The sequence below is a fragment of the Macrobrachium rosenbergii genome, chromosome 8, assembly GCF_040412425.1.
Source record: "Macrobrachium rosenbergii isolate ZJJX-2024 chromosome 8, ASM4041242v1, whole genome shotgun sequence".
Classification (NCBI taxonomy): domain Eukaryota; kingdom Metazoa; phylum Arthropoda; class Malacostraca; order Decapoda; family Palaemonidae; genus Macrobrachium; species Macrobrachium rosenbergii.
This window is the reverse complement of record NC_089748.1, coordinates 59,169,594-59,196,260: the sequence shown is the minus strand read 5'-3', so window position 1 is coordinate 59,196,260 and position 26,667 is coordinate 59,169,594. Positions and strand designations below refer to the sequence as shown.

Sequence of the window (26,667 nt, the reverse complement as noted above, 5' to 3'; positions counted from 1 at the left end):
TCCTGGAAGGAATATGACCCAATTTTAGACCTAATTCCTTATCCAGAGCGTTTGCTAGTCGGACATAGTTTGGAATGAGAGATTGGGTCAGCAATCGAGCGCCGCTCGTTCCACTGATTGGGCGAAACGGATCGTCCCTAAAGGAAGGTTACTAACGACCAGTGAAGGCTTAATCAAAAGGGGACGTTTAAGGTTTAGCTGCCATAATTACGAAGTTCATTATGACGAAGCCAAGTTATTGTCAGGGATTATGCGTGCAACGATTTGTCTTAAGTTTCTGAGGAGTAGAGATACAGAAGACGTTTTTGAAAGATATCAACTAGAAGCAGGTGGACTGAAAACTAGGTCAAGGTTAGATACTGCAGAAAAGATTGGGAAACAGAAGTGTCAGTAAAACAAACTAACTGTTTTATTGATAGCTTTTTTTTAATGATTGTACTCTGTAAAATTGGAAGGAAAAAGATCCTACGTTTGACATTCACTACTGGTTGGTAAAACAAATAGAAATATCCACTGGAAATATGCAATATATATATATATATATATATATATATATATATATATATATATATATATATATATATATATATATATATATATATATATATCGATGAATATATGTATTATATGTATATATACACGTACATATACATTTGTACATATATATTTGTACATATATTTATATACAAACATAAACTATATATACATATATATATATATATATATATATATATATATATATATATATATATATATATATATATATATATATATATATATATATATATATAATATATATATATATATATATATATATATATATATATATATATATAATAAATATTATAATGTTTGGCAGTAAGTTTTCCTTTATGCAAATGTCGTTGAATATGACAGCGAAGTTGCAGTTTATTAGTTTCTTAATAATGTTCTCAATTTTGTTTATTATCTTCCTCTTTTCCTCAGGCAACTAATGGAGTAAAGCACCAAAGTTCATTTTGATGGACGTTTTATTGGTTAGGACGTTTCGTCTCGTCTAGAGACATCTTCGGCCACAAATGAGTGTTTACAAAGAAATTCACACACATATATAACATTCTTTCGAGAGAATACTTGTCAAAAATATAACTATTTAATGGTTAAAATCCAATATTCGGCAGTTAGCGTTTTGAAATTAACAGTTAAAACATACCGATTTGTTACTAAACTTGTTTACAACTGGCCTGACTACTTGCAGAAAATAGATAAAATCTTGAGTGATTCTAACATATTTCGTAAGATCTCTAGAGATACCACAAATGCAATAAAAGTTAGAGTTAACAAAGTGATAGATACCATCAACGCCTTGATGGGTGGAGTTCATTTTCAAAAGATCACAGAAGAATACCCACCCGGATATTTGGATGGTAATGTCAAAACCCATAAAAATGGCAACCCTTTCAGACCGATTATTAGCCAATTCCCACTCCCACGTATGCTTTGGCCAAAAAAGCTAAACAAACTCTTGACACCTTATATCCCCACAGAGTTTAACCTCCGATCTTCAAAGGAATTTATCGATCTTTTGCAGCACAAATCAAGCCAGGGACTTATTGCCTCATTAGACGTTGAGTCACTGTTCACAAACGTCCCCGTAGAGGATACAATTGATATGATTATTGGCGAAGTTTGCTATGGCGAAAAAACACCTTTAGATGTACCTGAAAATCTTTTACGGTAACTACTGAGGCTTTACACTAAAGAAACAATTTTTAGAGCACCTGATGGGAGACTTTATCAACAGATCGACTTAGTTTCAATGGGATCCCCTCTGGGTGTTCTCTTTGCGTATTTTTACATGGGAACGATAGACGTTAAGTATATCTTTGTTTAACCAGACCACTGAGCTGATTAACAGCTCTCCTATGGCTGGCCCGAAGGATTAGACATATTACCGAACGATTAGACTTATTTTACGTGGCTAAGAACCAATTGGTTAGCTAGCAACGGGACCTACTGCTTATCGTGGAATCCGAACCACATTATACCGAGAAATGAATTTCTATCACCAGAAATAAATTCCTCTAATTCTTCATTGGCCGGCCGGAGACTCGAACTCGAGCCTAGCAGAGTGCTAGCCGAGAAATCTACCGACTTTTCCAACGAGGAACTAATGGCAACGCGTTCTTAAAAACAGTGACCTCCGACCGCACATATACGGACGCTACATAGAGGACATTTTCGTTGACGTGAGGAACAAGCAAGAACTCGCGGACCTTCAAGTCGCCTTTCAACAAAATTCCTGGCTTCGATTTAAAAAAGATATAAATGACAACAACGGCTCCCTGCCATTCCTAGGTGTGGCGGTAACAGCTGCCTTAGACGAATTTTGGACGACCGTCTACGCGAAGAAAACTATTACGGGAATGTGTCTTAATGCAAGTAGTGAAGCTCCAGCAAAATACATGAAAAGTGTAATTAATGCTTATATCCATAGAGTATTTGCTCATTGTAGTTCGTGGACTTCATTACACACCGAGCTGGAAAGATGTACTCAGGTTCTTGTAAACAACGGTTACTCAAATAACGATATCCACTAAGTCATCAGAAAGAAAATGGATAGTTTTTTGCATACGAAGGAAAATAGAGGAAGAGAAAATGTTCTTAAATTATATTACAGGAATTATATGAGCACTGCTTGCAAGACAGACGAGAAGGTACTTTGAGAAATTATAGGACGGGGAGTAATACCGATAGAGGAAAATACTAAAATTGACCTCCAGATATAATATAAGAAATTTAGAACTGCCAACTTGATCATAAAGAATATTCTCATAAAAATAGAAGCGCTCTCTTGATAGGTGCAACGCAATATAGAAGTATACATGTCAAATCGCGAACTGCAAGTCACGAAATATTACTTATATTAGAAATGCTACAACTTCACTATCAAGAAGACTTACCATGCATTTGCAAAATGGTAGTATTAAACATCATACGAGAGAGATATACGATGCGGCTCTAACCAGGGAAATGCTCGAGGCCAACACCAAAATTATTGACAATGTTGCGGATACTAAAAGGCCAAAATACCTTGAGGCAATATACATAAATATTAATAAGCCTTCCCTAAACGTGCGAGGAATCAACGCAATAATTCTACCTTCCGATCGTGAAAGGAGAAGAGATACAACAAACTGAAAATGTGTGGTCGATGTTGGGCTTATGAAAATATTTTAGTTATCTTTATTTTTGTCATGTTTTATCTGGTTCTATCCTGACATTGGTAACTTTGTATTTACTTATTATTTATACTTTTTACGTGTGTAAAAACTACATTAATTTCACATATACTATTTGAATGTCTCTTTGACGGTTCTTTGTTGACCATCTATTTTCAACTGTTTATTTTTCGTCTGGTTGTTTCTAAGTGTGTAAATGCCTAAATAGCGATTCTTGGTAATTGTTAACAGGACAGTTGTAAACAAGTTTAGTAACAAATCTGTATGTTTTAACTGTTGATTTCAAACCGCTAACTATCGAATATTGTATTTTAACCATTAAATAGTTATATTCTTGACAAGTATTCCCTCGAAAGAATGTTATATATATGTGTGTGAATTTCTTTGTAAACACTCATTTGTAGCCGAAGATGTCTCTAGACGAGGCGAAACGTCCTAACCAATAAAACGTCCATCAAAATGAATTTTGGTGCTTTACTCCATCAGTTGCCTGAGGAACAGAGGAACCTAATAAGGAAAATTGACAACATTAGTAAGAAACTAATAAACTGCAACTTCGACATTTGCATATATACATATCATATTTGACGATGTATATATATATATATATATATATATATATATATATATATATATATATATATATTTATATATATATATATATATATATATATATATATATATATATATTGCATATATATATATATATATATATATATATATATATATATATATATATATATATATATATATATATATATATATATATATATATAAATATATGTGTATGTATATGTATGTTGTATGTATGTTCCAGGATAACTCTGAAATGCACAGAGCAATTTCAACCAAAATTGGTATACATATGACTTACGATCTAGAAGAATGCTGTGGGGGTAAGACATCACTAACACCAAAGGGTACCAAAGGGGTGGGGGGGTGGGGTGGGAAGGGCTTCCCTGAAATGGGGCTGGTTCTGCCTGTAGACTTAGTAAATAAATAAACTCTACGGGTTTATTGTACCTCATTTCGGTATACATATAACTTACCATCTGGAAAAAGAATACTGTGGGGTAAGACATCACTGGTACCATAAGGGGTGGGGGTGGGAAAGGGGTGACATGTAAAAATAACCAAAACGAGATATATTTGTCTGATCCATAGTTTTTGAGGTCGCTGAGATGAATAGTGACACTCCTGATGCCCTTTAAGTCCAAGCTCAGCCCCATGAGGAATAGGGAATGAGAATGGCAGAAATATAAAATGTCAAAAATAGTGGGCAATGTAACTGAAGGAACTATCTTAAAAGGAGAGAGAGAGAGAGAGAGAGAGAGAGAGAGAGAGAGAGAGAGAGAGAGAGAGAGAGAGAGAGAGAGAGAGAGAGTGAGTTTATTCACTGTCACTCAGTTTTCCTGAGTAGCGTCAGGTTGGTCAGCTAATAATATATATATATATATATATATATATATATATATATATATATATATATATATATATATATATATATATATATATATATATATATATATATATATATATACATATATATACTATATATATATATATATATATATATATATATATATATATATATATATATATATATATATATATATATATATATATATATATATATATATATATATATATAATAATGCTAGTATATATATATATATATATATATATATATATATATATATATAGTTATATTTAGTAATATATACAGCAGTAATACAGCAGCACTATATTTAGTTAGTTTAGTAATTTTTTTTATAATGCCGGTATCATATAGATATTATGACATTATCACGGAAGATAGGCTTTATACTTATTCACGCTCAGGTTTGTGCCAGACACAGAACGTGACTGAGTGTCCCATTAGGATGGAGAAGTAAACAGCGGTTGTTTACCTTAAACAAAGTTTACCTCACATTATGATGTTTAAAATGCGAGTTATTCTTCGTTGCACGTTCAGGATTAGAGACGGAGATTCAAGATATTAAAATGTTTATAGACTTTTTAATTTTATGTATTTTTCAAATTCTTACTTAGTTGTGTCTGCACTTTTTTTTGTCACATTTAATTCCAATTCAGTTTTATCTATTTTACCATACATTTTTAAGTTATCTTACCACAAAATTTATTATTGGTAATATATGTACACATGTCTGTTATCTAAGACAGTGCTATTATTATCGTTTCTGTCGTAGTACCAAATAATATCAACTTTACTTAGGTAAAATGTCTTATATCTCAGGTTTTCCTATATTACATTAAATTGAAAAGGATAGTCTTCGGTTGCAAAACTATCTCTCCGATTTAGGTCACTGGGGTACAGCACGTAATGCTTATTATTTCTAAATCAATGCTTTACTCAGCAATAGTTCCTGCGGCATATTATTCCTTCTCCGATAACTCACAACGCAACCAAGGCCTTTCCAAGTGAGCCAGTGAAATATTGGAACAATATCGCCAGTTGCGAAATCATTTACCGAGAATAATGGGCTTCATCAGAATGATTTTATTTAGAAAAGTTATGATTTCCTGCATATATCATCGAATGGCGCTCCATTGAGGTGGATGGTCAGTTCATTTTCAAATAATTCTTGTCTTATGCTTTACTGACAAATGAAGGTCGTTATTTGCAAGCTTTATTCTTCATTAAATTTACCAGAAGCTTTATGTCTTTAAATGAAGCAGATGCATTGTATGCAACAGTCATTTTTATGAGGGTTTCTATTTTCCTTCTTAGTTTTAACGAAACGAATTCATGTTGAATAGCATATCCTGGGTTGACTCCAAATGAGCATTGTATTTCTTTTCTATGTAAAACGTACATACGGAGAGAAGAGAATGAAAAGAATTGCGACGGTGATTTCGTTATGCAATCAGTAGGTGATGCTGAAAGTATTTTTCAAGTGGGAATTGAGTTGTTGAAATATATTAAAAATATTTTGCTTTCTCTTGAAGTTGATGAGTTTCTACCTTTTTGTCTGCAACGAGGGAAGGTGTTGGGAGTGAATGGGAACGAGGTTTATTCGGGAATTTTAATTTTAGAAAATTCGAGAGAGAATGAAAGCCAACGGAGAGTGGGAGAGGGCTTGGTATTTTCGCTTATAAATTTGTAAGAACGAAATGCTGTCAAACCTTCCACGAAACTTTAATTTTTGGAAGCAGTAAGTAAATAGACTCCATTAAAGAATCTAGGTTTTAACCAGACCACTGAGCTGACTCTGGTTTCAGCTGAGATGGATTTACAGGCTGGCTTAGGAGGGTTTTGGGGTGATAAAGTTTACTAGTATGATAAGTGTCGAGATTGAGATGGTTTGGGCTTGTAGAAGGATTAGGGGAATGAGAAAGGTGTTGGTGAAACCTGTTTCGGTAGATAAAATACCACATAGGTCTCGGGAGGGTGAAAGAGCAATGCCAAATGTACTTTCCTCTCACGATTCTTTTCTTTATACTGTAACGCAGTTTTACAATAACAATAGATACATTTACTCATGCTTCCACGCTAAAAAGGCGGTGGTGAGGAGAAGCAAAAAATATTAAAATTCCATCAAATAAGGAAATATAGATATCTTAAGTATCATAGGTTTATAAAATTAAATTTAAATTCATTCAAAAATAAAAAATCTGTTTTCATTTCCAATGCACTGAGATTATTCTTGTTCTTATTGTTATTTGACAAAACTTATTTTTATAGCTTATCTAAAAAAATAAACCACGTTCAGTTCCTCATTAACATGACACTAAAAAAGGAATTAAAATTCTGAAATATTTTTTAAAAGATTTAAATTCGACAAAATGTTTTCATTTATTGATTTATTTTTAAATCAAAGTTGACAACAAAAGTCGCTGTTCATTCATGATTTATTCCCAAAGTTAACACTCACTTTGGATACCACATGTCTGACCGTTATTATCGCCCTGCACTCTGAGCAGTCGGGAGCCGGGCCGCATATTCCCCAACTGGTTATGGTTCGGCCAGACGAGTGGGCGCCTCATTTTTTTTTTTTTGCCATGCCTCTAGGTTAGGTTGGGCTAAGTTATTGGTAATATACATGGATTCTCCTAATATTTTGGGCGTGGTAAACATATTCAGATTGTTTTCAAGAAGATTCTATGGTTAGTTTTTAAGATATGGCGTCCCGCTTTTTTTAGGGAAGGTCCAGAAGTATAATACAGTTGGGGCAGCCGGGTCACGTGGCCTGCTCATCAAGTGCCCATGCGTCAGACGAGTATGGCCTATTCTGAGACGTGTTAGAATTACTTGTGCGTGTCTCTCTCTCTGATATGATGAACTCCATTTTTTAACATTAGGTTATATTTGTTCCAATTTATTACTTCCACGTTCTTCATTCCATATATATTGCTACTTATTTATGACACCCATTTTTATGTGTTACATAATCATTAACAGGGATATTTACATTTGATCTTGTCATGTGGGTTGCTTCTTTGGCTGCTTTGTCTGCATCTTCATTTCCTTTGATCCCTACATGGGCTGGGATCCAACATATTTCTAATATTTTTCCATTGTTATATTAAATGGAAGAAAAACTAAAGAAACGGAAGGAAAACTTTACTTATTAAAAGAAGACAAACGAGCCTCATAATTACGGGAAGTGATGTGAAAAGCAGTCCAAAATTATGAGCTTACATTTAAAGGAAGGAGAGAGTCACCTGGTGATTAGTTAATATTTAAATTTTATTTAATTTATGCTCACATACCTTCCTTTATGATAACGTTCCTAAAAGAAGTTAGCTCTGAACTCCGTTGTTTACAAGAGAAATAAGGCCAGGAAATACCAAAAAGGATTATAACAGGTCAAGGTCATAGGACGGAAAGGTTATCCACAATCCACGAGTTACCTTCGAGAAACGGAGATATGTCAACGCTGTAAAGCGATTGCAGGCCCCCTTTTGACTGCTAAAATGTACTAAAGTGATGAAAATTAAATGAACATTTTAAGCCTTAACATCTCAATCATTTATTTTATTTCATAAAGCTAAAACAAAAACAACACAACAGATTTACAACGGAATATGCTAGAATATCTTAAAATTATGCCGGACCAGACCTGCTCAACAGATGCCAGAGTGCCGCCACCCTTAGTTACGCCTCTGGGTCGGCAAATGATTAGATGGAACGATAAAGTGAAGGAGGATTTGGAGAAGGGTAGAAGGGTGGAGGGAGATGTTTTCGATATGAATGATTAAAGAAGAAGCAACTAGGTTACCGACGCCTGAGTATAGAATAGTGGTATGAATGAGGATCATTTGATCAGTGAACAGACTTTTACCTCATCCCTGGATGAGGTGGCATCTCTTTCCGTTTTCTGCAGTATTATTTTGATCGTTATTCCATTGAGATCAAAGGCAGAGTTCCACCCTATATCCGGCGTCCTTGATACACCCTCAAGGCAACATCTTCCTGAAGTTACTCTGTGGAAATCAGTAATCTTTACATTGCGTGGAGTTCCTCATTGGATGGGTCGATATCGTACTCGGCTAGCACTCTCCTAGGCCCGCATTCGATTCTCCGGCCGGCCAATGAAGAATTAGAGGAATTTATTTCTGGTGATAGAAATTCATTTTTCTGTATAATGTGGTTCGGATTCCACAATAAGCTGTAGGTCCCGTTGCTAGGTATCCAATTGGTTCTTAGCCACGTTAAATAAGTCTAATCCTTCGGGCCAGCCCTAGGAGAGCTGTTAATCAGCTCAGTGGTCTGGTTAAGCTAAGGTATACTTAACTTTACATTGCGTGATTCACTTTACTACTATCACTGTCCTGCCAAGCACTGGGATTCTCTTTATGCTCTCGTTTTCCTGACTAGCATCTTTTCTTCCTTCACGGATTTCTTCATGATAAATTCAACTAATCTTCCTTCCTTTTTTTTTTTACTTTTTTTTTTTTTTTTTGTTTTATGAAGGTTTGAGCTGAAAAGGGGCATTAGTGTACTCTTCTCGTGGGCCGCTGCGCTCAGCAAGTCTGGAAAAATATTGTTATAAAAAATTTTGAATATTCCACATGAGTAAAGTGGTTAATCACCTTGTGTTATTAATTAGTTTTGTTCCCATGGCTTAAATTAAGCGGAATACATTGAGCTATGGGACTTTGCATATTAATGTACATGTAATGAGAACGCACTGGTATCCACATAGTCGTAGTGGAGATGCATCTTGGTATCTTTAATGAAGTACGTTTGTTTCTTATTCACGGTTTTAGTTACCAAGGATGAGCTTTCGTATGTTGAAAATTTCGGTCAGAATTGCACTGTAATTAGGAGAGCAGTTTCTTTATCATAATGCTGAAAGTTTCAGCTTTATCAGGAAGAAATTGAAATGGAAACAGCGGAATCACCCATATTAAAACTTAATCAGTTTAGTTGATAATTTAAAACAATATACTACTAAGATTTACAGGTGTGCCCTTAATTAAAAAAAAAATACCGAGTTATTTAAAAACTGTAAGTGAAATGTACGAATTGCATTCATTACAAAAAATATTTTCTTGACTGTTTGGAAAGGTATTAAAATCAGGTAACATAATAGAAGAAACAACTTGCACACTCGATTTTGTCCTTCCTCATAGCCAGCACCTCATGTTTAACAGAACAATCAATATGTAAAGATAAACGAGTGAAAAACAGAAAAATAATTTTTAAATATTGGACCAAATTCGTATGAAACTCTTTTACACAGCGATTACTAGCTGCCTCATTAAGGTAAAAATATAAAGAAATAAAAAAAATTAAATAAAACAATCAGTTCGCCGAAGGTGTTTCGTTTACGTCCTAAGAAGATCAGCCCAAATCTTATATTCCCTCCAATTCCTGTATTTCGTCTCATATCTCCAATTACGTAACGGATTATGATAATGAGGTACTTGTAATGTAGATATGGGCGCTGAATGTCGACGCAACGAAGAAATGGTACGATTCCTTTATGGGAAAAAATTAATAAGGGCTTTGGCACAATTGCACTCCGAATGGGGTTGGAAATTATGTAAAAATATGTGCCTTTAGCACTATTATTCATTAAACCAAGTTGAAAAAAAATGGAAATATTCAGTGGTTCTAGGTTATGTAACGCAACACCGACATTTGCCGTAAATATAAAACACAAAATCTAAACAGTTACTTTGCGGCTAATGAAAAACAGCGAGGAAAAGACAATTTGTAAACTCAATTTAAGTTGCATGCGTTTGAAGAACTGAAGATACCCTCGCCATTTTACCGCACTATTCATCACTCCATTTAGAATACTATATTCGTTTCCTTTACCTCCCCGGAGAGGAAGTCGTAAACAAATTGGCCATTAGGATCCACTGTCAGATTGGGGTAGAATCGACGTTGGTGTCGACGTCCACACCTTGTAATGCTCCATAATGCAAGATAAAATCAACGACTGACAATCGGGACACATTCGGAATACGACTCTCGCTTGTTTCGTCCTCCATTTTTAGGTTAGGAGGCCTGGGATGATATGTGCTACCACATTCTGAGGTACAACCCACAATGTTTTTGAATTTGTAGTCACCTACAGATTGCCTGGGTAGAAATTTATGTATCCATCTGTGCTGTTGAATTAGTGTTATTGAAAGATTTTCATGGAGCCATGTGGAGGATTGGTTACGGGGTAAAAGTGAGATGAATTTTGTTACTGATCAATGATTTTTGTTAACACAAGAGAGGAAAATTTAAAACAGAAATGAAGTGGCATAGAGGTGGGAAGAAAATCACCCACGAGAAGCCCATGAAAATCTCTGTGTACCTGCAAAATTCCATACGTATCCGAACTATCATAAATCCTTTTGGGGTTTGAGCAGGTGTATATTTGTAAGGAATACTCATAACAAAGAACGAATATATTTTATTGTTTCTTTTGCGCTGTCATTAGTCATGTTCTAAATGTTTTTGATATAAATCATTTTGCCCTCTCCGTTTATCCTTCTGCTGAATTCATGTTAATGTATGTGAATTAAAGGAATAACGTCAAGTATAGAAATGTTATCGATATTTCCAAATATAAGGAAAAGAATAACGTAACATTATCTGTTGTATTGCGCTGTTAATTTTTTACCTTATAAACAGCTTAATATATATGTTAATATATAGCTTTTGATTATGTATGTAATCAACGGATAGGTTTGCTTAAAAGCAAATGGGTGTTACAGACCAAATACACACACAAACAAAGCCACTCCAACGTCTCCTAAAAACATATCATACACCTTACACGTCTCGACTGTCGACCTAACCGCACAACAACTTCTCGCTGCTGGGAGAAAGGGCGCTGGTGACTGCAACAATACATGCACATACGCTACCGGGGTCTAAACGATGACGGGTAGGGCAGCCGATCGAGGCTACGGTCTAGCCCAAAGCCAAACCAAAGTCCTTCAAAAGAAGGCATCGTGCTTACCCCATACAATTGGGAAAAAATAGCACATTAAAATTAGATTAGATATCTGATAAGTGTTTTCCTAGTTCTCAAACTTAATTTGGCTCTCTCTCTCTCAAAATAGTAGGAGAATGGGGTGTCTTTATCGTAATTAAAAGCTTTTCATACCCTTCATGAAAGTCATCTAAGGAAGTTGCATAAAAGTGCAGTGTAATATCCGTCGAGTGTCATTCCGTGAGAGGCAAGAACGGAACGACCGTATGTTCGTCAAAAGGCGAGACTTTAGGAAAGACTTAAAACTACTGATTTCTCTTTGAGCTCAATCTCTCGCATTCGTTCGGCGTCAATAAACTTCGAGTGGCTTTTAGAGGTGCAATTGGAAACGATCAAGTGCTGAAGGAATTTCATTCGGAAAGCAGAGGACAAGTAATAGTTTCCTAACGCAGAACTGTTCACTTATATTCTAAAACAGCCTTTGCTTTAATTCAGAACCTGCAGCAGCGAAGTATTTCGGAATGTTTTCCTTCTATGTAACTGTCAAAGAAAAACATTGAGATGGCTTTGTTTGTCCGTCCCCACTTTTTCTGTCCCCCCTCAGATCTTAAAAGCTAATGAAGCTAGAGGGCTGCAAACTGGTATGTGATCATCCACCCTCCAATCATTAAACATAACAAATTGCAGCCCTCTAGCCTCAGTAGTGTTTATTTTATTTAAAGGTTAAAGCTAGCCATGGAAGCCGCCGACGCATCTTCACTTGACCGCATCTAGGGAGCAACTGAGCTCTGCCCGGTCGTGGCTGAGAGCTTTATACTGCAGCACATCGAGAGTTTCATGCAGCATTATACGCTGTACAGAAAACTCGATTGCCGAAGTTTCTTCGGCGCATTTTTTACTTGTTTCTTCTTTCAGTGGATATGTGATTTTGACGTTTGACCCCGATCTTTAAAACTGACAAAGTAGGATATATTTTTTCATTTGTTTTATGTATTGGAATACTGTGCGTATATCTATACATGACACAATAAATAGATTGTTAATGTAATAAAGAATACTCCTTAAGTGTACGGTCCGTTGTTACTCCCTTTTCAATAAGAACATTTTTGCCGCTGTTCTGTAGTCTTGAGGAGAAGAATCGTCCTCCTCACCAGTCACCTCACTGCTCTTCTCACATTCATTCTTAGCTTCTCTCTTCCTCTGCATCTAAGCTTTGAATTCTTTAGTTATATATATATATATATATATATATATATATATATATATATATATATATATATATATATATATATATGTGTGTGTGTGTGTGTGTGTGTGTGTGTGTGTGTGTGTGTATGTGTGTGTGTGTTTGTTTAAACTGAAATTAAGCGCAGCAGACGTCAGTGCCTTCATCGATGTGACGTCAGTTTGATGTATACATAAAACTTTTATTCATATTTTGTTTATACTGAAGCAAGATTTACCGTCGCGGCACATTTTCTAAAAAGCCACAAAGAGTAAAATGTAAGAAAAGGGAGTACTGGTGAACTGAATCTTAATTTCTAGGCTTCGTGGGCAACAAGAGTAAAAGTCCTTGCTTTGTTGTAATGGAAAATATAAAAATGTAGATGAGACTTGGAGTTAATATTAGAGTGAAAGCAATGGGCAGTGAGAAAATGGAAAAAGACAGAAAATTGGCAATTTCAGATAGAAATGGATGTTTTAAATCCCCTGAAAATGGGATTGGGAAATCAGTCGTACGATTCAGTGTAACTGTTGGGAAGTTGTATTTTTTTTTTTTTTGGGGCTTTTTATTTGTGGGTTGGTTGGTTGGGGTTATGGGTGTTGGAAAAAGAAACCCTGGAGGTCACCTCTCAGAATTTTCCAGTCAGTGAGTATTGATTAATATTCCTTGAGTTGGGCTTCTGTTCTAGAATGCGAAAAGTATCGATGTTTTTAAGGTTCTCATACATCTGTAAATTATCTTGATTTATCTTACTCTGGTGATTATTGTGTGTTCTGAGCAATATGAATAATTATGCCGATGTTTTAAATTAGTTTAAATGGTATCATACATCGACATCGTAGGGCATTTGTAGTTATATATTTATTTTGTGTCTTATTTCCATCAGGATTGGTGTCGCTGTGATACTGCTGTCTTCATACATTGAAGTTTTTTCATCTATTTTAAAAATGAAATCCTTACTGCTTTTAATTTCCAGAAATTCAGAACCGACCAGAAATTTATAACCCAATAAATACACCCCATTCTATTTATTTGAAGAGAACGAATACCGACTCAGATTTCCCTGAATAACAAGAGCCACGACAACCCCTTTATTCGACTTTTCGTCCTAATAGTGTTTTCATTCATGTTATCGGTTATCGCGGCCGGAGCTGATGGGAGGACAAACCGATATTTATCGGTACGTAAATCACTCACTCGCCCTTATCGGTATCGGAATATGGGGCTGCCTCCCGTGTTAGTGGCCTTTCATTTGTCCGATTTCTCTTACATATTCTCTCGCCTTTGTTCGCCGAGTGTTTATCGGGAAAGAATTTGAGAATTTTTTGGGCAGCAGTGATTTTGGAATAGTTATCCGGGAGTTTAATTGTTACAGTATTGCTTTCGGGGAATACGCTTCAAGACAGAACATGTTGGTTGCGTGTTTGGGTAAATGATTTATGACTATTTCCGCTTTTGATATTTTTTTTAAACCTTGCCTTGGGTGTTGTATATGCATCAGCGCCCCCCCATGAAACCGTGATAATTAGTTTATTTTTATTATGGATACTGGAATTTTTTTTAAACAATAATTAACTAGGTCATGTTCTAAACACTCCCATTCATAATTTTTGATTCTCATTAATTAATTGTATCTTTCATAAGAATCATAATGTAAGTATTTTTGTTAGTAATTAGGAAATGAAAAATATGGTCAACCGTTATGGTGTCTCTTACTGTGGATCGTCACATGGATTAATGAGGTTGGAAGCTATTCTGGATTTCATTTCTTTCAACAAATAGATAAAATTGTCACTAAACACAGGCGCATGGAAGCGAGGTGAAGTACGGTTGGAGACGACCCTTGTTTGCCATTTTTATATATCTTGCTTATGTTGGGGTTATCAATGCCTTTGGCTCCTCCGCTGATTCCCGTAGGGGGGTAGTGCTGTCAGTGCACCTCACGGGGTGCACTGTAGGCATTACTAAAGGTTCTTTGCAGCGGATCCTTCTGCCCCTAGCTGCAGCCCCTTTCATTCCTTTTACTGTACCTCCATTCTCATTATCTTACTTCCATCTCACTATGCACAATCTCCTAACAATTATTTCACAGAGGAACTGCGAGGTTTTCCTCCTGTTCCACCTTTCAAACCTACCTACTATCAGTTTCCTTTTCAGGGCTGAATGCTCTCATAGGTCCCAGTGCTTGGCCTTTGGCCTAAACTCTATTCCATTCCATTCCATTCCTCCGCTGATTGTCTTGCGACTACCTTCATGTTCCCATAAACTATCATTTAAGATGACCATAATCCTCTTCAAGAGAATAAGTAAAAAAGTTATAAATATAACACGTTCACTCTGCAGTCTTGGTTACAGTCTTTATAAACTAATTTTTAGCAGATCGATTCTAGGCCTGTGATACGAGGCAGCTAATAATGTTCACCGTAATTAATCGCACTGCTGTTCAGGTTCGTGAAATACAATGCCCAGTCTGTCGTGCGCAGCATGCCCCTCAAGTTTCAGTACAAGAACTTTCTGAACTTACCTAAAATGCCCAGACGATAATTGATGGTGACGACAATCACTTTGGCGAGGGCGGCCAGGACAGACCCATCGTAGAGACTGGCAGATCCCCACTGGTAGGACTCCCCATGAACGTACACCACCACTGGGTAGCCTGTCGTATACCTGTCTGTAAGAGAAAGAGAGGGGATTAATGGAATTATATTTTTGCGTAATTAATGCGCAAAATATCTAACAACAAATAAACAAGAAGTCTTGTTATTGTTATGGCATAACACACAATTCACACAATGAGAAACATCTTTAACATGTTTAGTATGCCGTAAATACACACTTGCTCCCTTGTTCTTCTCTTTGACTAACTTCTTTATTTGGAGGCTGGGACACCAACTTTCTAAACTTTTTTTTTTATCATCAATAACTCATGCTCCACACTGTTTAAGCTAAAAAACAAAACAAAAAATACTTTTAATTCCACGACACGATGTTGCATTCGGTGTGCAGCTAAAAATTCCAGACACTTTACAGCTAGGAGCAGAGTTCGAGGATTTGTACTATAGCAATTTTTCTTTTAAATTTTTTTTGGAAAAATCGGATCTTTCCTAGATAGTGCCCCCAAGGGTTTTCGGGGACCATTATCTAGGACTGATATTTCTTGGGGGTCATTATCTTTATAATATTTCCAGTCTTTTGTTTATGTTTTAACGGTAATCCCCAACGGACTTGTACTAAACACGCAGTAAAGGTGGATACATACCGGGTTAAAACCCCTGGGGATCTCTATCCAGGAAAGACCCGAAAATCTACCTACAATTTTCACCTTTTCCAGGAATTCCTTTTCGCGTTCTCTTCGGGTAATTGTTGTGTATTTTATGTAATTAAAGCTTACGTGGTTTCCTCCCCAAGTTTATGGATTTTCAGGCGATAAAACAATTCTGTAGTTTTGCTGTAATTAACAGAATGTTGGTTGGTTATTTGTTATGGGTTGGTTGATCTCTTGAACTTAAGCTTCAGCGATAGAGAGAAATCTTCACGTCCCCTGTGCTGATCTTGATATGTTTAGTGACTTGGTGAATGTGCACACATACACCCACACATCACATACACACACACATACATATATATATATATATATATATATATATATATATATATATATATATATAGAGAGAGAGAGAGAGAGAGAGAGAGAGAGAGAGAGAGAGAGAGAGATATTTGGGGTAAAACTATATAAAAAGAATATAAAAAGAAGGAGAGTTGGGCGCGAATCGAGAGTGGATAAAGATGATAAAAAGAAGTAATTTTGATGTTAAAAGGAAAATTCCGTATTCTGGAGGTCATCATCGCATATATGGAAAAGAAAGAAATTTTCAAACTCAGTCTTGATGTAGACTGATAAATACTTAGGATATTTGCATAGGGAAAAACTGAACCGATCAGAATCCTAAAGCAGAAAATTGGTTAACTCCTATCCATTATCGCTTTCACCCTCATCCGAAGGTTCATATTCCAGAGAGCTGGACATATATTATTTCTTCTGTGATATGTAATACACACACACACACACACACACACACATTATATATATATATATATATATATATATATATATATATATATATATATATATATATATATATATATATATATATATATATATATATATATATATATATATTTTAAATTACATTATACATTATATAAACATTATATATACATATGTGTATATATATGTATATATATATATATATATACATATATATATATATATATATATATATATATATATATATATATATATATATATATATATATATATATATATATATATATATATATATATATATATATATATATATATATATATATATATATATATATATATTATATTAATTATATTATATAAACATTATATATACATATTTGTATATACAGTATATATATATAGATATATATATATATATATATATATATATATATATATATGTATATGTATATATATATATATATGTGTATGTGTGTGTATTTATATGTAGTATATATATATATGTATGTGTGTGTATGCATCTATATATATATATATTATATATATATAATTTTATCATATATATATATAATAGCATATTTATTTATATATTCTTTTATATATATATTTATATATATATATATATAAATCATATATATATATATATATATATGGATATATATTTATATATATATCTTCCTATTTATATAGTTATTTCTTTATATATATATATATATATAGAATATATAGACTTTATATCTATTTGTTTATATAATCCATATTATATAGCTTTATAATATATTTATATATTTATATATATTATATAATATATATATATATATTTATATATATATATATATATGAGATGTGTGTGTGTTGTGTTTGTGTGTGTGTGTGTGTGTTGGTTGTGTGTGCACGTGTGTTTATCCATTCGCTATATTATATTTATATATAAATTTTTTATTAATATCTTTCTTATATTCACTTATAATAGATATACTACTGTGTGTGTACCTGTGTGTATGTTGTTTGTTTATATATATGTATGTATTCATAGTATTAATTTTATCAGCTTAAAAGATAATAGCATTTTATATCATATATATATTTATATATTACATTGCTCTGGGTATTATAAATCAGGGAGGCCTATATATATATATATATGGACCGGTATATATATATATCTTATATTTATGCATAAGTTCGATTTCTTTGTATATGTATATAATATAGAAGAATGATATAGACTTTTATATATTTGTTTATATATGTCCAAATTACATATATTTTAATGCTATATATATATATATATATTATTTAAATTATCTTTCATGAGTTTTTATATGATTATTTTATATATGATAGTGGAGTTTTATTATATATATTTATATATATATTATATATATATATATACTTCAAACATATTTATCCATATATATATAATTTATATATTATATATATATATATATATATATATATAATAGATATATATATATATATATATAAAAAAAAAAATATATATATATATATATATATATGTATATATATATATATATATATATATATATATATATATATATATATATATATATATATATATATATATATATATATATATATATATATATATATATATATATATATATATATGTGAAATTTGCGTTGCTGAGATGCAGCCAGGCAAACTTTCATTTGTTAAAAGAACACTAGAGGAACCTTGCAACATTTTTGGATTACATGCAAACACACACATTATGTATATAATATACACATTATGTATATATATATATATATATATATATATATATATATATATATATATATATATATATACAATACATAATGTGTGTGTTTGCGTGCGTAATCAAAAATGTTGCAAGGTTCCTCTTAGTGTTCTTTAACAAATGAAAGTTTGCCTGGCTGCATCTCAGCAATGCAAATTTCACCGTATTCTTCTGTGGAATTGGCATTTTTCTCACTAATTAAATTCTAAAATCTGGAAACAACAAATTAAATTTCTCTGATCACAGAGAACGTGGGTAATCACCCCTCCTACGATTATGTCCTTAACAACTTTTTCCCCTTTTATAAAACCTGTACATTCTTCTTCACTTGTCCATATACTTTTCCCAACCGCAACTGCATTCATTTGAGAGCCATTTGACCCAGCTAAAATCACTTCTGCCAGTGCTGTTGAACACCCCATTCTTCTCTCTAAGTTAAATAACACAGCGTGTCTCTGCCTCTGTACGGAAGCTCGGGAAATCCAGGTCATTAACGTACCTCTCATTAGTGCAGCCGTTGTCATTAACGCTTTAGAAATGCCATTAAGATAATCGCAAATTCCCTGCCATCTCATTACTTGTCAGTTCATTAATATCGGCATCGACAGGGCAGAGACGGTCGATGCTGAATTCGTACCTGATTGCTTCTCTTGGGAAAGCTTGATTGGGTTTAAGTCATCAGTAACTTTAGAATGAGACATCAAGAGTTGAACTAAGTTCTTACTCCTTTTGGGTTTGGGTTTTAAAGCGTATGGATTGAAAGTTCGCCTAACTTCTTTTTAACTAGTTATGTGTATATGTGCGTATAAATGTCGTGTACTTTTAAGATTTCCCAAAACCAATAGAACAATACTGACCAAACTTGCGCAAATCATCTTTGGTGATTCAAGTTTTTTCAGATGAAGATCATTTAAAAATAGTGAAAACAAGGTATATATTCATTCTCTCTCTCTCTCTCTCTCTCTCTCTCTCTCTCTCTCTCTCTCTCTCTCTCTCTCTCTCTCTCTCTCTCTCTCTCATATTAGCTGTTCATGCAAGAAAATCGTAAATTTCTGCTCGCAAAATTATTGCAAAATTAAAAGGAGCATTTGATCATTTATTTCATTTTAATCGTGACCTTAGCATAAGAGGACATTTAATAGGGTTTTAAGCGCGAATGATGATCAACGGATATTTAAAACCGCCATTATCATAAACACTTGGTTGTATTTAATAAGATTCCTAGGAAAAGTGAGTTTTCTATATATCTAAAACCTATGTGAAAATAGATTTATTTTTGTTTATTTGGCAGAAATTTTCCGCTTTTCAGCAGACTGATCTCTCCGCATGAAAAATGAAGGCAGAATTCTTTGTTTGCAGTTTCATATAATACTAGAATAAGTTTCCAGCTCTGTATATATTTGTGACAATATATTTTTCTCATCTTTTCTCCTCATTAATTTTTCTTGAGGAAGGGTTAGGGTTGTTGAGTGTCAGCTTTGATTTTCTGTAGATTTTGAAGAGTTTTTACTGTGATTCTCTCGCCCGAAAGAGATATGATTAAACAGAAACTAATAATTTTTATGATAAAAATGAGTTGCACATAATTCTAATTCCAATAAAGTAATTACCACGAAATGAAGATGAGATCCCGCAAACAAGGAAACCAATCCACAAAGCCAAGTCGCACAGTTGAGACAACATCCAATTTATTTTTCCATTATGCTTTCCTGCTACCTCTGGAAAGCGTATTAATCCTTGCAAACCGTCCAGGGCTCTTTGATGTCGAAGCCCCATCGCTCGGGTGCTTTATACATTGCTTCGTCGGCGGCGCTCGACTTACAAAGTTATTTTCGTGGGGAAATGAGGCCCTTTGATAGGAAAATTGTACTACCACTTGCCTTTCCTTAATATCGGGTATTGCGAACGTAACTCAACGTTCTTTTTTTCCTAAACCATAATGTTTTGCCAACTGAAGCGGAGGCACCTTCGCTGCAACTCGTATTTCTGTCGTAACGAAAAGCTACCCTTTGTGATCCCAGGGCAAACGTGGTTCGCGGAGATCAAAGGCCAATATAAAAAGAGTATTCATTCTGGTCTCAGACGCCTATGGAGGCTTTTGCATCCTCAATATATTGGCCAGTCTCTTTCCTTTGAACATTATTGTGTGTGTGGTATTTTATTTTAGAGACCATGTCTTCGAAGAATCGCCAGAAATTTTCGCGTCAAGCATCTTAGCTGGGAAATACCATGGTTTTTCTTATGGTTTACTGCAACTGACCGTTGAAACTGTAAAATTGTATTTAGACTACGAGCGTTTACTAAAGATGTTTTAGTTTTCTGAGAAGAAAACTGTTGTGCCGGCTTTGTTTGTCCGTCCGCACTTTCTTTGTCCGCCCTCAGATCTTAAAAACTACTGAGGCTAGAGGGCTGCAAATTGCTATGTTGATCATCCACCCTCCAAACATCAGACATACCAAACTGCAGCCCTCCAACCCCAGTAGTTTTTATTTTATTGAAGGTTAAAATTAGCCATAATCGTGCATCTGACAACGATATAAGCCAGACCACCACCGGGTCTTGGTAATTGTTTCATGGGGCGCGGCTCATACAGCATAGACAAATAGATCTATTTTCGGTGGCCTTGATTATTCGATGTACAGAAAACTCGATTGCGCCGAGGAAACTTCGGCGCATTTTTTACTTGTTTCAGTTTAATATCAGTTTCTTTTGCTTGGGTTAACAAGAAACATTACTGTGCGTTCATTAAGGCTGATTCACTATTTAATGTTGGTGATATGAATTCCATTCCGTTTTTATTCAAAGCATTACATTATCCCGGAATACAAATATAAAATCACTTGTTTGGTGCAGTGCACCATTTTCCTGAAAATGTCGAAATGTATAGCTGTCAATACCTGAAAGTGGAATGGTTGCACTTTCCAATATTTTCCCGTAATCGTCACCACTCCCAAAAAGGTGTACAAAAACGTGTAAAAGAATTACGGCGTAATATGATATGATATAGTCATTCACGTGTTTGAATGACGATAACACTGGATAAAGGCAAACAGGCAACATCTAGAGTTAGAGGGTTACTGGAGTAAATTTAACCATAATAGGTTTAGATAATTATAGAAGGTTGGCTGTTCTCTCTCTCTCTCTCTCTCTCTCTCTCTCTCTCTCTCTCTCTTTTCATTTATGAAGTCAGCACTCTCGGAACGTCATTTAAATTTTGCAGTACAAAATGTGGACTCAAGAAAATAATTTTATTCTTTCATTATTGTCTCCAACAAAAAAATAGGACGTTGTCGTACTTGGAGCCGTACCTTACTATGCTTATGTTTTCAGGATATCCGAGAGCGCATTACCCGAACAAAAATATAATGTAGCAAACATATTTATAACATGAATTTCTAAACCCGATGACATTTTTAGATTAGGGATTTCTCAAAGGATTGAAGGTCAAATTAATGTCAATATCACCTACTTTCGTAGGTGTAGATGATTCACAACCTACTACATAATTTTTGTATCGATATCCCACATTGATAAACCAATATTGTAACTCACATTGCAAAGTCTGACCTTTAGCAACCATTAGTCGAAGTCCGGTAATTTTTTCCCCTTCAAATACTTTACAGTCGGATACATATTTGCGGTATCCATTTCTTAACAAATACAAGAACAAGCTTTACCTTGAGGGAACAAATTCACACATTTTTATTTAAACTTTTCTGTGTTGGATAGATATTTGAGTTGTATTTTTTGAGGAATAATAAGAGAACCAAACTGTAGTTTTGAAGCAAAAAAAAAATCAAGGTCACAAAACTTGTTAAAAAACAATTAGTATGTAACATGTGCTCATTTGGAACAATTGATTTTATTTTTTCACTATTAATGTGGCCCTGATGGAGGTATGCTCTGATGTTAAAGCTCTGTTATTGCTATTTTTTTTTCTAAATTATTCAGTCGCCCTGTAATTATGAACAAAGACGGGCAGTGAATATTTCCAATTTAAAGTGACTGCTAACGATGAAGTCGAAAGTAATTATTTGCGGACTACCGTGAAATTTCAGTGATGACATTCATATTACTTAGTATGATACATACAAGTAGCCAAGAACCTTCCACTTTCCATAACATGAGGCTGCTATTCTTTATTCATATACAGACACACATATATACATATATGCATATATATAAATATAAATATAAATATATATATATATATATTATATATATATATATAATATAATATATAAATATATAATATAAATATATATATATATATATATATATATATATATATATATATATATATATATATATATATATATATATATATATATATATATATATATATATATATATACATACACACATTATATAAATACATATATATATATATATATATATATATATATATATATATATATATATATATATATATATATATATATATATATATATATATATATATATATATATATACTTATGTATATATATTGTGTGTGTGTGTTTGCACGTGTGTGTGAGTGTATACATCAGAAGCTATTACGTCAGGAGCTAGTGGTGTTTAAACTGTGGATGAATGCAAAATGTCTGCGTTATGCGATAGTTCATATACAGGCAATACGTTCAGCATTTTACAGACGAGATATAAATAATTTTCCCAGAGTTAAAATCTATTTCATCCTATGATAAAATCCCCTGTGATGTACTGCAGATTTAAGATATGCTGCTTCATTGTTATTATGAATTGATCATGAAAATCCATCCTGGTTTTACTGTTAGTCGGTAAATCGTTTACAAAAGTGAATGACCAGAAAGGTGTACAAGATAGAGAACGGAGAAAATAATATGAATTCTAATAGTTGATCGCAAGGTTACCACAAATTATGACCCCGAAATATGCCAAGCTTGTAGACTGTTTCAAAATCACTAAGAAAATTCACAACAGCATAGACAGCGGCTTAGATCGTATTTGTTCCTATCCATAAACGAAAATGAATATTTAAATGTATTAATACATTTCATTTTAAGGATTCTGGGAGCTGTTTCCTTTAGAATATTTCGTCTTGAAAACAGTTCTCATCTGAACAGTCAGTCTGAAAACGTTTAAATTAGCTGTTCTTAAGAACAGTGATCTTACATAATTAATAAAACCTTAATTAGCTGCTTTTCTAAAGAATTTACCTTCATAAAAGAGTTTCTGGAGGGATGGGGGGAAATTTTACTGAAAACATTCTGATTAAAGGAGCAGTTCGTAAAACCGATTCCTAATTGATATTAATTCTCAACAACACTTCTCTCTAAAGAATTTATTGCAGATTTTTTTTAAAAGCTATAAGCTCAAACTGGATATTTTCTTTTTTACATGAGGTGTATCGTCCTTTTCGAATAAAACATCATCATCTTAAAATATCTAAGCACTAATTATCGCCAGAATAAATATGAGCATAATGCACGTTGCAACTAAATTAGAATGATTTAAATAGTATCTAATTACATATTATTCATGGTGACACCAAAAAATATATAATGTAATTAGTTATTTTCCTTTGAAATGCTGCTTTCACACGCAGCTGTAATTAAGCTGTGAGTAAATCTCTCTTGTTAAATGTTAACGTGTTAATTGGGTACTTTTTCGTTTTGTTACACATTCCAGTATGAATTTGGTATTAAGCACTAGTCTACTTTTATTTTAACTTTTAAAATGTGCAGTTAACGTAAACAAATTAGCTTCCTGAACCAACAGTTCATCATTAGCATTTAACTCCGTGTGTAGCTGTTCATGTACATATTTATACACAAGGAAGCGTATAATTATGTACACACACACATTATATATATATGTGTGTGTGTGTGTGTATAAATAAAGGCAAATACCACGAAGCAAACTTGAAACAACGGAGTGGTTGCTAGGCCTTTCGACACAACAGTCGTTTACTAGCAGTCTGCTAGTAAACGACCGTTGTGTCGAAAGGCCTGGAAACCACTCCCTTGTTTCAATTTTCCTTCCTGCCGTTTGCTTACGTAACATATCTTCGTGAATCAGTTATACATACATATATATATATATATATATATATATATATATATATATATATATATATATATATATATATATATATATATATATATATATATATATATATATATATATATATATATATAGCCTATATATATATATATATATATATATATATATATATAAATTTTTATCACACCGTGATTTATATACAATCATGAAGCTACAAATGTCGCAATATCGAAATTCACGCTACCTCAGTATATCTCCGTTGGAGAATTGTCGCCGAAGGGGAATTTATATAAGTGATAAATGAATTGGAATCGTGGGGACACGAACCCGCGACAAACCTATTCAGCGACTCCAGTTGGCGTAAACCATTGAGCCATCAAAGAGGTATAAGTCTTTTGCCGAGATGTCGTACTGCTTTTACCCGTCGTGAGCGGGAAAGTGTACTAACCTCGACAATGACCCACCTCCGCCATGACAGTTCATTGGTACGTTTGGAACACGCAGCTCTTGTTATGAAATTTTTTCACACCGTGATTTATATACAATCATGAAGCTACAAATGTCGCTTAATATCGAAATTCACGCTACCTCGGTATATCTCCGTTGGAGAATTGTCGAAGAGGAATTTATATAAGTGATAAATGAATTGGAATCGTGAGGACACGAACCCGCGACGAAAGCCTATTCAGCGACTCCAGTTGGCGTAAACCATTGAGCCATCAAGAGAGGTATAAGTCTTTTGCCGAGATGTCGTACTGCTTTTACCCGTCGTGAGCGGGGAAAGTGTACTAGCCTCGACAATGACCCACCTCCGCCATGACAGTTCATTGGTACGTTTTGGAATATAGCTCTTGTTATGAAATTTTTTATCACACACCGTGATTTATATACAATCATGAAGCTACAAATGTAAGCAATATCGAAAATTCACGCTACCTCGGTATATCTCCGTTGGAGAATTGTCGCGAAGGGAATTTATATAAGTGATAAATGGTGGAATCGTGGGGACACGAACCCGCGACGAAAGCCTATTCAGCGACTCCAGTTGGCGTAAACCATTGAGCCATCAAAGAGGTATAAGTCTTTTGCCGAGATGTCGTACTGCTTTTACCCGTCGTGAGCGGGGAAAGTGTACTAACCTCGACAATGACCCACCTCCGCCATGACAGTTCATTGGTACGTTTGGAAACGCAGCTCTTGTTATGAAATTTTTATCACCGTGATTTATATACAATCATGAAGCTACAAATAAAGCAATATCGAAATTCACATACCTCGGTATATCTCCGTTGGAGAATTGTCGCCGAAGGGGAATTTATATAAGTGATAAATGAATTGGAATCGTGGGGACACGAACCGCGACAGCCTATTCAGCGATTCCAATTCATTTATCACTCTATATAAATTTCGACAATTCTCCAACGGGAGATATACCGAGGTAGCGTGAAACTCGATATTAAGCGACATTTGTAGCTTCATGATTTATATATAAATCGCGGTGTGATAAAAATTTCATAACAAGAGCTGCGTGTTCCAAACGCATCAATGAACTGTCGTGGCGGAGTGATGTCGAGGCTAGTACACTTTCCCGCTCACGACACTGTCTCGCAAAAGATTACCTCTTGATGGCTCAATGGTTTACTCAACTGAGTCGCTGAATAGGGTTGTCGCGATTCGTGTCCACGATTCCATTCATTTATCACTTATATAAACTTGTATCTCCAACGGAGATATACCGAGGTGTGAATTTCGATATTGACATTTGTAGCTTCATGATTGTATAAATCACGGTGTGAAAAAATTTCATAACAAGAGTTGTGTTCCAAAATACCAATGTCTGTCATGGCGGAGGTGGGTCATTGTATGTAGTACACTTTCCCGCCACGACGGGTAAAAAGCAGTACGACATCTCGCAAAAGACTTATACTCTTGATGGCTCAATGGTTTACGCCAACTGGAGTCGCTGAATAGGCTTTC

The 26,667-nt window shown here is 34.0% G+C and overlaps 1 protein-coding gene across 1 annotated transcript in view; it reads right to left on the bottom strand.

Annotated features, from left to right (window-relative positions):
* The window catches only part of LOC136840910 (neuroligin-4, X-linked-like), a 137,814-nt gene that overhangs the window by 20,648 nt on the left and 90,499 nt on the right, over window positions 1-26,667 (bottom strand). The window contains exon 2 of the mRNA XM_067107874.1: window positions 15,376-15,522. Within this exon, the coding sequence (XP_066963975.1) occupies window positions 15,376-15,522 (147 nt within the window). The remainder of the gene's footprint in view (window positions 1-15,375; window positions 15,523-26,667) is intronic.